Source organism: Pan troglodytes, chromosome 4 (assembly GCF_028858775.2).
Source record: "Pan troglodytes isolate AG18354 chromosome 4, NHGRI_mPanTro3-v2.0_pri, whole genome shotgun sequence".
NCBI classification, from domain to species: Eukaryota; Metazoa; Chordata; class Mammalia; order Primates; family Hominidae; genus Pan; species Pan troglodytes.
Window position 1 is genome coordinate 40877549 of NC_072402.2, and position 13551 is coordinate 40891099.

General features: G+C 37.7%; 1 protein-coding gene across 11 annotated transcripts in view; it reads left to right on the forward strand.

Annotated features, from left to right (window-relative positions):
• Nucleotides 1-13551, forward strand: part of ANKRD31 (ankyrin repeat domain 31) — a 173014-nt gene that overhangs the window by 71093 nt on the left and 88370 nt on the right. For all 11 annotated transcript variants that reach the window (XM_063810360.1, XM_063810362.1, XM_009449014.5 and 8 more), the window contains exon 12: nucleotides 11444-11588. In XM_063810360.1, coding sequence (XP_063666430.1) covers nucleotides 11444-11588 — 145 coding nt within the window. The remainder of the gene's footprint in view (nucleotides 1-11443; nucleotides 11589-13551) is intronic.

Genomic DNA, 13551 nt, shown 5'->3' on the forward strand with positions numbered 1-13551 from the left:
TTTATGTCTCCTATTTGTTGAAAAAAGTGGCTTATTTGTCCTATAGAATTTCCCAAATTCTGGTTTTGGCTCATTTTATCTTTGTGGTATTGTTTAGCTTATTTCTTCACATATTTTCTGTAAATTGTTATGTTTTGATGGAAAATCTACTTAGAGACCACAGTCTGGATGCAAGGTATGCTCATTGCTATTGGATGTTATTGCTTTTAGGCGTTTTCAGTGAACTATATCCTTTTAGAAGGAAAAAAAATCATGAGTTTATGCTGATATTTTCATTTCAGACTTCATAGCATAGATTTATGCTTAACTTTCGTTCTCTACCTACTCGTATGTCTTTTTTTAAGCTAAACATTTGTTTCTTAATACAGTAATTGAATTATTTCTTTATAATCTAATATGCTTACAATATTACTACTAACAATGCCAGTATTACTATTAAAAGTGAAACTACTAATGATGTTTATTTTGGTAGTTCTTTTTCTTAAAGTATATGCTATTAGGGATGAAGAGTCAGAATACTGTCTTTTGAAGTACAAGTTGAATATTCTTTATTTGCAATGCTTGGGACAAGCAGTGTTTAGGATTTTGAATTTTTTTTGGATTTTGGAATATTTGGACTTTAAACCTTTATGATCACATGGTCCATACCATGGAAGTGGGTACAAAAAATTACAACTCTGAAAGCATAAGACATTGAATCACAACAAAGGACACAATCTAATTGTAAAAGCTATAAAATGTCATGGAGAGAAAAATGCCATACATATCACAGGGACAATACAATATAAGTCAAATCCCTTAAAAATTATTAAGACACAGCAACCTAAAAATTCTACCTTTCAAACTACTTTACATTGGGAATTTAAGGCCAGCTAGGGAAATTGAAAGCAATGGTAGATACGATTAAATCTATAATTCATATACAAGCCATATACAAGCAAAACATAAAGAATTTATGCCTGGATATTTACATTTTGTTCAGCAAAGAAAATACAGAATGCATTGGTTTCTTTCAGGAAAAATAGTTTTATAAGGAGGTTGCTATAAGAGCTGTGGTGTTTATCTCTGGAGGTTTTGTGTCAAATTCAGGATCAAGGAGCATGAGAAAAAGGTACGGAGGAAGGGAAAAGGCAGAAGCTAGAGCCTCACTCTTCTGGAAATCCAGTTGGTGATCCCAAGGGAGTGAATACATTACTTTGGCAGTAACTAATACTTTGGCAGTCCTTTCGCCAACTATCTACACTTACCAATTCCTCTGTAGCCCAATACTTGGAATTCTGACGCCTGCTTATGTACTCTCTACCTTTGAAAAGCTCTCTCCTCACCAAAGAGTAATAAATGACTTTCAGTGAGTGTCCACCTACTTTAAACCTACATTTAGGTTCTGTATTAGTTATCTGTTGCTACCTAACAAATTACCACAAAACTTAAAATAATAATAAACATTTATCATGTTGCAGTATCTGTGAGTCAGGAATTTCAGAGTGGCATAGGTGAGTTGGTTCTGTCTAAGGGTCTCTCATGAGGTTGTAGTCAAGATGTTGACTGGGAACACAATCAACAAAAAGTTTGGGGCTGGAAGATCTGTTTCTAAGGTGGCTCACTGACATAGCTACAGGCAGGAGCCATGTTCATTGCCACATGGACCCCTCCATAGAGCTGCTTGAATGTCCTCACAGTATGACAACTGGCATCCCCCAGGGTTAATGAATCAAGATTGAGAACAAGGAGGAAGCCACAATACTTTTTAACCTAGCCTTAGAAGTCACATACTGTCATTTCTGCCATATACTATTTGTTAAAAGCAAGCCACTAAAACTCCAGCCTGTACTCTTGAGGAGGGAAATTAGGCTCTACCTTTGGAGGCAGGAAAGTTAAATTTACAGACATATTTTAAAGCCACCAGGGGTTCTTAACTGGAACAAGAAGAGAAATTTCCGTAAGTGGCTAGCATCACAGTCATCACTTATTTAGCTTAAACAGTAGGCCCCTTAAGGAAATACACTTCTACTTAAAGCTTGCCCATGGCTTTTCACCTTTGATCATACTATTGATTCAAGTATTTTCCTCCCTCTAGAATCAGCTGACTTTCTTACATAAGAAGTTAGTAGTATAGAGAATAAAATTCTTTCAAGTCCAGGTTGAGCATCCCTAACCGAAAAATCAGAAATCCAAAACTTTTTGAGTGTTGACATGATGCCATGAGTGAAAAATTTCACACCTGATTTCATATGATGATTGCAGTCAACACACTGGCACACAACATACAATTTATTCAGTCATCCTAAGAGAAAAAGACCCTCTTAGCTCCCTTCAGCTGCAATTCAGCTTTTCTGGACATGCCCAGATTCCTTCATGCAAGCACATCCACAAAGGGTAATAAAATAGCACACGTTCAGACCAGACACACCAACACCAGGTTCCCCACGTTGCCCCACATGGGGCCAAGACCTATGTGCATTACTCACTGTGGGTTTTTTGCTTATTTTCTGCTCTGTGGTATAAATATATTATTGAAAGTGTCAAAAAGGCCTGCATCATACCCATAGGGTAATGCAAATATTCCAAAATCCAAAATTCTAAATGCTGCTGGTCCCAAGCATTTCAAATAAAGAATATTAAACTTGTACTTCAAAAGACAGTATTCTTTCTCTTCATCCCTAATGGAATATACTCTAACAAAAAGAACTACCAAAATAAACATCGTTAGTAGTTTCATTGTTAATAGTAATACTGGCATTGTTAACAGTAATATTGTAAGTATATTAGATGATAAAGAAATAGGTAATTCAGTTACTGTATCAAGAAACAAATGTTTAGCTTAAAAAAAGACATACAGGTAGGTGGAGAACCAAAGTTAAGCATAAATCTATACAATGAAGTCGGAAATGAAAATATCAGTATGAACTCAAGATTTTTTTTCCTTTCTAAAAGGATATATTTCACTGAAAATACCTAAAAGCAATAACATCCAATAGCAATGAGCATACCTAGCACCTGGGCTGTGGTATCTAAGTAGATTTTTCATTAAAACATAACATGAGAACAGTATGGGAGAAACTGCCCCCATGATTCAATTATCTCCCACCAGGTTCCTCCCACAACACATGGGAATTATGGGAGTACAATTCAAGAGGAGATTTGGCTGGGGACATGGAGCCAAACCATGTAATTCCACCCCTGACCCCTCCTAAATCTCATGTCCTCACATTTCAAGACCAATGATGCCTTCCCAATAGTCCACCAAAGTCTTAACCCATTTCAGCATTAACTCAGAAGTCCACAGTCCGAAGTCTCATCTGAGACAAGACAAGTCCCTTCCACCTATGAGCCTGTAAAATCAAAAGCAAGTTAGTTACCTTGTAGATACAATGGGGGTACAGGCATTGGGTAAATACAACCATTCCAAATGAGAGAAATCGGCCAAAATGAAGGGGCTACAGGCCCTATGCAAGTCCGAAATCCAGTGGGACAGTCAAATCTTAAGGCTCCAAAATGATCTCCTTTAACTCCATGTCTCATATCCAGGTCATGCTGATACTAGAGGTGGGTTTCCATGGTCGTGGGCAGCTCCGCCTTTGTGGCTTTGCAGAGTACAGTCTCTGTCCTGGCTGCCTTCATGGGCTGGTGTTGAGTATCTCTGGCTTTTCTAGGCACATGGTGCAAACTGTCAGTGGATCTACCATTCTGGGGTCTGGAGGACAGTGGCCCTCTTCTCACAGCTCCACTAGGTAGTGCCCCAGTAGGGACTCTCTGTGGGGGCTCCAAGCCCACATTTCCCTTCAGCACTGCCCTAGCAGAGGTTCTCCATGAGGGCCCTGCCCTTGCAGCAAACTTTTGCCTGAGCATCCAGGTATTTCCATACGTCTTCTGAAATCTAGGCGGAGGTTCCCAAACCCCAATTCTTGACTTCTGTGTACTTGCAGGCTCAACACCATGTGGAAGCTGCCAAGGTTAGGGGCTTGAACCCTCTGAAGCCACAGCCCAAGCTCTACATAGGTCCCTTTCAGCCATGGCTGAAGCAGCTGGGACACAGGGCACCAAGTCCCTAGGTTGTACACAGCATCGGGACCCTGGCCCTGGCCCGGGCCCATGAAACCATTTTTTCCTCCTAGACCTCTGGGCCTGTGATGGGAGGGGCTGCTGTGAAGATCTCTGTCATGCCCTGGGGACATATTCCCTATTGTCTTGGGGATTAACATTCAGCTGTTTATTACTTATGCAAGTTTCTGCAGCTGACTTGAATTTCTCCTCAGAAAATGGGATTTTCTTTTCTATTGCCTTGTCAGGCTGCAAATTTTCCAAAGTTTTGTGCTCTGCTTCCTGTATAAAACTGAATGCCTTTAACAGCACACAAGTCACCTCTTGAATGCTTTGCTGCTTAGAAATTTCTTCCACCAGACACCCTAAATAATCTCTCTCAAGTTCAAAGTTCCACAAATCTCTAGGGCAGGGGCAAAATGCTGCCAGTCTCTTTGCTAAAACATAACAAGAGTCACCTTTGCTCCAGTTACCAACAAGGTCCTCATCTCCATCTGAGACCACTTCAGCCTGGATTTCATTGTCCACATCATTATCAGCATTTTGGTCAAAGCCATTCAACAAGTCTCTAGGGAGTTCCAAACTTTCCCACCTTTTTCTGTCTTCTTCTGAGCCCTCCGAACTGTACCACCCTCTGCCTGTTAGCCAGTTCCAAAGTTGCTTCCACATTTTCAGGTATCTTTTCAGCAGCACCCCACTCTACTGGTACCAATTTACTGTTTTAGTTTGTTTTTACACTGCTGATAAAGACATACCCGAGACTGGGCAATTTACAGAAGAAAGAGGTTTAATGGACTTATAGTTCCATGTGGCTAGGGAGGCTTCACAATCATGGCATAAGGGGAAAGGCACTTCTTACATGGCAGCAGCAAGAGAGAGAATGAAAACCAAGAGAAATAGATTTCCCCTTATTAAGCCATCAGATATCATGAGACTTATTCATTACCATGAGAACACTGTTCATAGAGAAACCGCCCCCATGATTCAATTATCTCCCATTGCGTCCCTCCCGCAACATGTGGGGATTATGGTATTACAATTCAAGATGAGATTTGAGTGGGGACACAGAGCCAAACCAGACCACCACTCCAGGTCTCTTTTGCCATTTGCATGGTATGTCTTTTTCCATCCTTTGACTTTCATCTTGTTTGTTATCTTTGAATCCAATGTATGTCTCAGATAGTATATTTTTAAAAAGAATCACATCTTACCATCTCTGCCTTTTGATTAGGTTGTTTAATCCATTCATATTTAATGTTGTTATTGATATGGTTGGATTTAAACCTGCCATTTCCCTTTTTGTATTCAGTCTATCTCATCTTTTTGTGTTTTTCCCACCTATACTGCTTTTTTATTTACATTAAGTGAATATTTTCTGGTGTAACAATTTAATTCCTTTAATGATTTTTTTAGTATATTTTTGAGTTATGCTCTTAGTGGATGCTCTAGGGCTTCTTAAGTTATCAGAACTGACTTCATTCTTATGCTAACCTTTTTCCAGTGAGATATAGAAACATTGTTTCCGTATAACAAAATTATTTTTCCCTATTTTTGTTCTATTACTGTTATGCATGTTTGTATATTTTATAAATACAATATATTGTTACAAATATTACTTTATATGGTCTTATGTCTCTTAAAGAAGCTGAGATAAGAAGAGCAAGTATTTATTTATAGAGTTTATTTTATTAAGCTTCCTATTTTACATTTCTGGTTCTGTGCATGTTTTCCTATAGATTCAAGTTACCAACTGGTATCATTGTTTTACTCCAATTCAGCTTTATTCTGATCTGCCTCTTTTGTGGTATTATTATCAAGTATATTACATTTATAAATGTTATAGGCCTTATAATACAATATCATATTGTTTTATGCCATTGCTTTTTAAATCAGTTAAGGGAATAAAGGAAAATAAATATACAATCATATTATCTCCCATAATTATCTGTATAATTACCATTATTCATATGCTTTTTCATGTGGATTTGAGTTATTGTCACTTGCTTTCAGCCCAGTTACCTTTAGTATTTCCTTTAAAGCAGGTCTTCTACCAATAAATTCTATCAGCTTTTTTTTTTTTAATCTGTGAATGTCTTTATTTTGCTTTCATTTATAGTTTTGCTAGATATAAGATTCTTGCTTGGCAGTTTTTTTTCCTTTCAGCATTTTGACTGTCTCATCCCATTGTCTCTGGACCTCATTGTTTCTAATAAGTGAGATACTAATTTTATTGGGGTTCTTATCTAAATGATAAGTTCTTTTTCCTTTGCTGCTTTCATGATTTTATCTTTGACTTTTAACATTTTGACTTTGATTATGTCTAGATATATATCCCTTTTGTTTATCTTTTTTGGAGTATGTTGTGCTTCTTAGATATGTGCATTAATGCTTTGAATCAAATTTGGCAAGTTTTCAGCTATTATTTCTTTGAATATTTTTCTCTGCTGCTTTTTCTCTCTCCTGTCTTTCTGGAACTCCTGTAATGTGTATGTTGTTGTGCTTAATGGTGCCCCATATTTCTCTGATGTTCTATTCATTTTTCTTCATTCTTTTAAAAATCTGTTCTTCTGATTGTGTAATCTTTATTAATCTGTCTCTCCAAATTCAGTGATTCTTTTTTTCTGTCAGCTTAAACTTCCTGTTGAGGCCTCTGGTGAATTTTTCTTTTCAGTTATTATACTTTTGAATTCCAGAATTTCCATTTGATTTTTTTTAAAACTTTCTGTTTATTAATATTCTCTATTTTATAAATTATCACCATATTTTTTCTTAATTCTTTAAACATGGCTTTCATCAGCTCTTTGAACATATTTATAATAGCTGTTTTAGAGTGTTTTTTGCACATATAGGCCCTCTCAAAGCAGTTCCTATGGCTGCTTTTTATCCTGTGTATGGGTCATAATTTAGTGTTTCTTTTCATGTCTGTCTTTCTCTCCTTCTCACTATCTCTCTCTCTTTTGAGACAGAATCTCACTCTGTTGCCCAGGCTGGAGTGCAGTGATGTGATCATAGCTCACTGCAGCCTCGAATTTTTGGGAACAGGTGATCCTCCTGCCTTAGCTGCCTGAGTGGTTGGGACAATAGGCATGCACCACCACACCCAGCTTTTTAAAAAATTATTTTTACTTGTATTTTTTGTAGAGATGGAATCTTGCTTGTGTCACCTAGGCTGGTTTAGAACTGCTGGCCTCAAGTTATCTTCCTGCCTTGGCCTCCCAAAGCACTGGGACAGGCATGAGCCACTACATCTGGCCCAAACTGGACATTTAAGATAATGTATTATAGCAACTCTGGATCCTGAGTCCCCCAACCCACGTGCCCAACTTGGGTTGCTTCTTTGTTTGATAAGTTGTGAAGTCTATTTCCCTCACAGTGTGCAGTCTTGTGACCCTGTTTGCAAAATTTTTTTCTTGTTTTTATCTTTATCCTGGTTTCCAACAGAATACCCTTGGTTCAAGACCATTTAGTGGTCAATTACTGATTGGTTAGAGGTTGTGTTTAACCTTCCTGAATCAGAAAGATTTTTACATTTTACTGTTGGATCTGGTGTGGCTTATAGACTATGTTCATTCTTCAGGGAGTTTTGAGTTTGGCCTACATTTAGCCAGGGACCAGTAACTCAGAAGTTTCTTCTCTAGCATCTCCTCAAAGGACATTGCCTTGGATATACACAACATTCTTCTGGGCCACCAAGATGGACTATAGTTTTAGCCAGGCTCTCTTTGACTATCTATTCACTAATCTCCTAAGCTTCTGACTAGTCTGCCTCTATTATATCACAGCCATCTGTTACTCTTCACTCATTGCTAACTCTCTGTTCTTGGTGTTTTCTTTTCTTTTGAAGGGTAGCATACATTTGCAGGTGAGTAGTTTCATTAACCTATTTACTGTCTCTAAAATCTTGGCAGTTCTTCATTTCATTCTCTCTCTTTCAGTCTAAGATGCAGTGTTTCTGCAGACAGAGCATTTTCAAAAAACCTTGTGAATTTACCATGTGTGTCACAGGGATTCATGCCGTTAGACAACAGGGTCTTTCATAGATCAGGGATTCATGCCACTAGACAACAGGATCTTTCACAGATATTTCCACAGGCCCACCTATATTTCTGGCTTCTGCTAAGATGGTTGAATGGGTCCATGAGTCACATTCCTACTCTCTTCAGCATTAACAAAAGTTTTCCAGCTATGCCCTTGGCCTTCTCTACAAAGCACACTTTTCTTACAGGAATCTCCAACTTTTACCATCTTTTCCAATCTTGATGGACAGAATTTCCCAAATCATCAAGTTCTGGTTCCTTTTTGCCTAACAGTTCTTTCTTCAATTTATCTTTTTCTCCTCACATTTTACTATAATCCCCAAGAAGAAACCAGGTTGCACTCTCAGTGCTTAACTTGGAAATCACCTCAGCTAAACCTCTAAGTTTAGCATTTACAAGTTCTGCTTTCACACAACTTGCAGGACAAATCTAGGCTTTCTGGTACTGTATAGCAAGGAACGCCTTTCCTCCAGCTTCTAAAAACTTGTTCTATATTTCCTTCTGAGCCCTTGCCAATAATGCCTTTAATGCTCATTTTTTCACCAACATTGTGTTCATGATGATATATGCATTATTTAAGATGATACAGGTTCTCTCTAATATGCTCCTCCTGAGCCCTCCCTGGTAGGATCTTTAACATCCACATTTCTACCAGATGTCTGTTCAAGACAATCCAGGCTTTCCAGTTCCAAAGCCACGTCTACATTTTTAGGTATTTGTTACAATAGCACCCCACTTTCTGGTACCCAAATCTGTATAGGTTTCCTATGACAGCTATAACCCAGCACAAACTGGGTGGCTTACAGCAACAGAAATTTATTCTCTCACAGCTCTACAGACTAGAAGTCCAAAATCAGAATCACTGGGCTAAAATCAAGATATCAGTGGGGCTTGACTCCTTCCAGAGGCTGTAGAGGATAATCTGTTACTTGCCTCTTTCAGCTTCCAGTGGCTGCCAGCCTTCCTTGATTTTGACTGCATCACTTCAACCTCTCCCTTGACTTTACATCAGCTTTTCCTCTGTGTGTGAAATCCTGCTCAGCCTCTTTCTTAAGGATGCTTGTGACGGTATTTAAGGCTCACTGAGATAATTGAAGATAAGCCACTAATCTCAAAATCCTTAACTTAATCATATTTGCAAAGGTCTTTTTTCCAAATAAAGTTGACATTTACAAGTTCTAGAGATGAAGACATGGATATCTTTTGGTGAGGGTGGATGAGGGGGCATTTTCAGCCTACCACGATAAGTGCGGAGGAACTTTGACTTTCCACTTAATACCTTTCTGTAATTTTTAACTTTTTTTGCAATGTGCAAATATTGCTTTTATGATTTTAAACATGAATTAACATTAATACACTAGAAGGACATGCACACGTACATACACACACATCTCAGAGTACAAAGTGATTAAAAAGTAGTTTCAAAAGAGATGTGGTATACCCAAGACCACCTAGTTATTATCTCAAAAGAGAGATATATATCTTCTTTAAAAGCCTGGCACAGTGGCCAGGCACAGTGGCTCACACCTGTAATCTCAACACTTTGGGAGGCCGAGGTGAATGGATCTCTTGAGGTTAGAAGTTCAAGACCAGCCTGGCCAACAAGGCGAAACCCCGTCTCTACTAAAAATACAAAAATTAGCCAGGCGTGGTGATGCACACCTTTTCCCAGCTACTTGGGAGGCTGAGGCACAAGAATTGATTGAACCCGGGAGGCAGGGGTTGCAGTGAGCTAAGATCATGCCACTGCACTCCAGCCTGGGCAACAGAGCAAGACTCTGTCTCAAAAAAAAAAAAGGCTGACATAATGTAAATTTGTGATAATCATTTTATTATAGGAAGATGAGGAAAGTGTACCTGCTGTGTCTGTGAGTGGCACAAACTAGATAATATCAAAGGTAAGAGAGAAAGATTCAAACTACTTTAGTAGGCTAGGATGCTTTCTTATAAAAGGAAATATATATACGCTTTTAATTTTTAGGTACATACACTGGATAGAAATTTATATCCTTCCTCTCATTCCATACATTAACATGGAAATTTAGGCTTCTTTTAGTATAATGTTACTTAAAGCCTACTCACCATATCCTTCCTGCCCTACATTCATTCTTTTACTAAACAATACTTTTTAGTATTTACTTCACGTAAGATACTAAGATAGTCTCTGGGAATATGAAGACATATATCTGTAGTAAAAGCTTCGAAGCAACTTAAACATTCATTAATAGGGTACTGGTGAAATAAATTATAGTACGTTCACATAGTAAACTATTGCTTAGCTGCTGAAAAGAATGAGGAAGTGTAGTCTACACTGATATGGAACAGTTTCCAAGGACTTGTTAGGAGGGTGGGGGAAAGAAGGCAAAATACAGAGTGTATATAATATATGACCATTTGTGTAAGAAAATATGTATACATACATATTATGTATATATACATACATACATACCTATTGGACTAGACTATTGCTGGAAAAATTCCAAATAAATTAACCACGGCTGACTCAGGAAAAAATAATAGAACAGGGGTAGAGGAGGGAAACTTATTTTGCATTGTATTTTTGTCTGAGCCTTCTGTATTTTGAACCATATTCATTAATTTCCTGTTGAAAAATAATAAATTATTTAAGAAAAAGATAGTCCCACCCTCAAGAAAGTTAGAGTACACTAGGAGAGACTGATATGAAAGAAATAAGTATAATATGGAGTATATTGGGCAGTAATATGTGTGTGAAAAGAAGGAGAAGTCGTTTTTCTCTGGGCAGCAGTGGATGGTGAGGCATTGGGGGAGCTCAGGGAAAGCTGTATAGAGGAGGTTGTTTGAGAAGTAGTAACAGTAGTAATAGATTGACCACTTTTTCACCGACAGTCTGAGGAGGAGCAGCGGCAGCACAGGTATAGATGGAAGACATAATTATCTCCTGGAACCTGTTAAAATTATATTTACTACTACAGAACCCAGTCCTAATTCTTGGTGTATTTGCTAACTTCATTTCACTAGCAGCTGAGCCACTGATGTTTCTACCTCAGCCTTTCTTGCCTCCTGCCTTTCTGCCTGCCTGCTTTCCCACCTTCCATCCCCCTTACCTCCTTCTCCCTTTCTTTTCTTCCCTCCTTCTTTCTTTTTCTCTTTCTCCCTTTCATTCTTCCTTTAGTCTTTTTTAATGATAAGAAACTCATGTATCAACAAATTAAAATTCAGTAGCAACTACATTAATTCTTTTTTTATTGGACAAGGATTTATAGATAAATCCAAACTGTGTTTTCAAAAGAGATATTTGATGTTACTTAGAGTAGTCTGCTAGCACACATTCACAGTAATACACCCTCAATCTGGGTTCCCTTACATAAACAACCTTTTTCTAGGTGGCAGAGTTACTTCTTCTGAATGGAGCTGATCCATTATTTAGAAATGATGATGGAAAATGTGCTTTGGATGAGGCCAAGGATTTATGTATGAAGCGTCTCCTTGAGAGATATATCCCTAAACATCAAAAATGCCTTACATCAGGTAAGATTAAACTGCCCTGTAATAGCTATTTGTCACATCAGTGAAGTTACAGAAATTTAATTTAGAATTAAAGAAATTAAATTTATTTTTCTCATGAGTGTTGAGAAAATCCATCCAATAGTGTCTTTTCTTCATTCTGTTAATAAATCACACTGACTTGTTTGCAAATGCACATAGGACTCTAAAAGAAAAAAGAAAGGTAATACTTTTCTGCAGGTTGTACATTGCAAAGAGTTAAGAAACCTTTTATAAATTTGTTTCTTTTCCCCAAAATCCTTTGACTAAATAACATGATATGATCCCCTTTGGTTATATCCTTTTCAGTGAAAATGGCCAGGATTATTTATATTCATTCCCTAAGAATATTTTCTTATGGCTATACTTTTTCCCTCTCATCCACTGCTCTATTAAATTGAACAACAAAAGAACTTGATCTATAGTTTTCAATAAAAATTTATGTAAACATAATTTAAATACATGACATACTCTTTATACTCTCTAATACATTCGTTAGATTTTTTGGTAACAACTCTACATTCATCTGCTCAGGACTCTGCAATGGCTCTCCCTTTAATCTAGAAGAAAAGCCAGTATCCTTACAATAGCCTAGAAGTTCCTGTTATCAGCTGGCCACCCTACTGGTTAACCCCTTTTACCAGTACTTTCTACCACCATTACTCAACTTCAGTCATGCTGGCCTCCTTGCTTTTCCTCAGATATGCCTCCCAAAGTCTTAGTTCAAATGTCACCTTCTCAACGAGGCCTAGACCACCCTACTTAATACTGCAACTGCCCCCTTCTTACCTTCACTATATTAGTTATCTATCAGTATGTAACAACGAATCCTAATACTTAGCAGCTTAAAACAACAAACATGTTTTATCTCACACAGCTTCAGAGGGTCAGGATTCTGGGAGCAGTTTAACTGAGTGGTTCTAGATGAGAGTCACAGGTTGTAGTCATCTCAAGTTGCAACTAGGACAGGAAGATCCACTTTCAAATTCACAAATGATTGTTGGCAAAACTCAGATCATTGCTGGTTGTTGGCTGAAGGCTTTAGCTACTTGCCACATTAGCTTCTCCATAAGGCTGCTGACAACCTGGCAGCTATCTCAGAGCAGGTGACCTAAGAGGAAGAGAATGTACCTTAGACAAAAGCCAGTCTTTTCATAACCTAATCTTAAAAGTGATATGTCATCACTTTTGCCATATTCTGTTTGTTAGAAGTGAGTCACTGAGTCTGGCCCACACTCAAAGGTAGCAGAATTAAGCTCCACCTCTTAATATACATGGATATATTAAAAATATATCCATAGATTCACAAAAATCTATGCATATATTTTTAGAATCATTATACTCACTCTATTCCCTCTAACCCTGCTCTGCTTAGACATTCCCCATAGCACTTATTACCTAACACATTAGACAGTTGACTTATTTTTTATTTTCTGTCTTTTTCCTCCAGAGTCTAAGCTCCATGAAGGAAAAGATCTTTGTTTTGTCTACTGATTAATATTAAAGTGTCTTGTACATAGTAGGCATTCAGCAAATATTTATTGAATAAATATTGTCAGTCCTCTGAAACAAAAACAAAAACAAATTCTTTCCATTCAAGAGATCCGTATGTGCTTCATTCCCATTTATTAAACTGTATTTTAATGAAAAAAATCCCCAACAGATATTTTCTCCCAAAGGCTTTTATATATTATTACCTTTAACAACAAAGGCTTCCACCTTTGCAGTTCCCCCTTTGTGTGCAGGAAAGTTTAATCTGAAAATCCTTCTCACCATGAAGTGAGTGGGCCTCCCTACATGTCCTGTAGTTCTCCCTTAATAGAACAAAACTTAGGCTGGCAGTGGAAACCTATCCTCTGCTAAAGCTCTGTGTCTTCCTGAGGACAAATAATACAGCTGTGGCTGTTGTCACTTCTTTGATACAAATATAAATTCAAAGTTCTTTGGT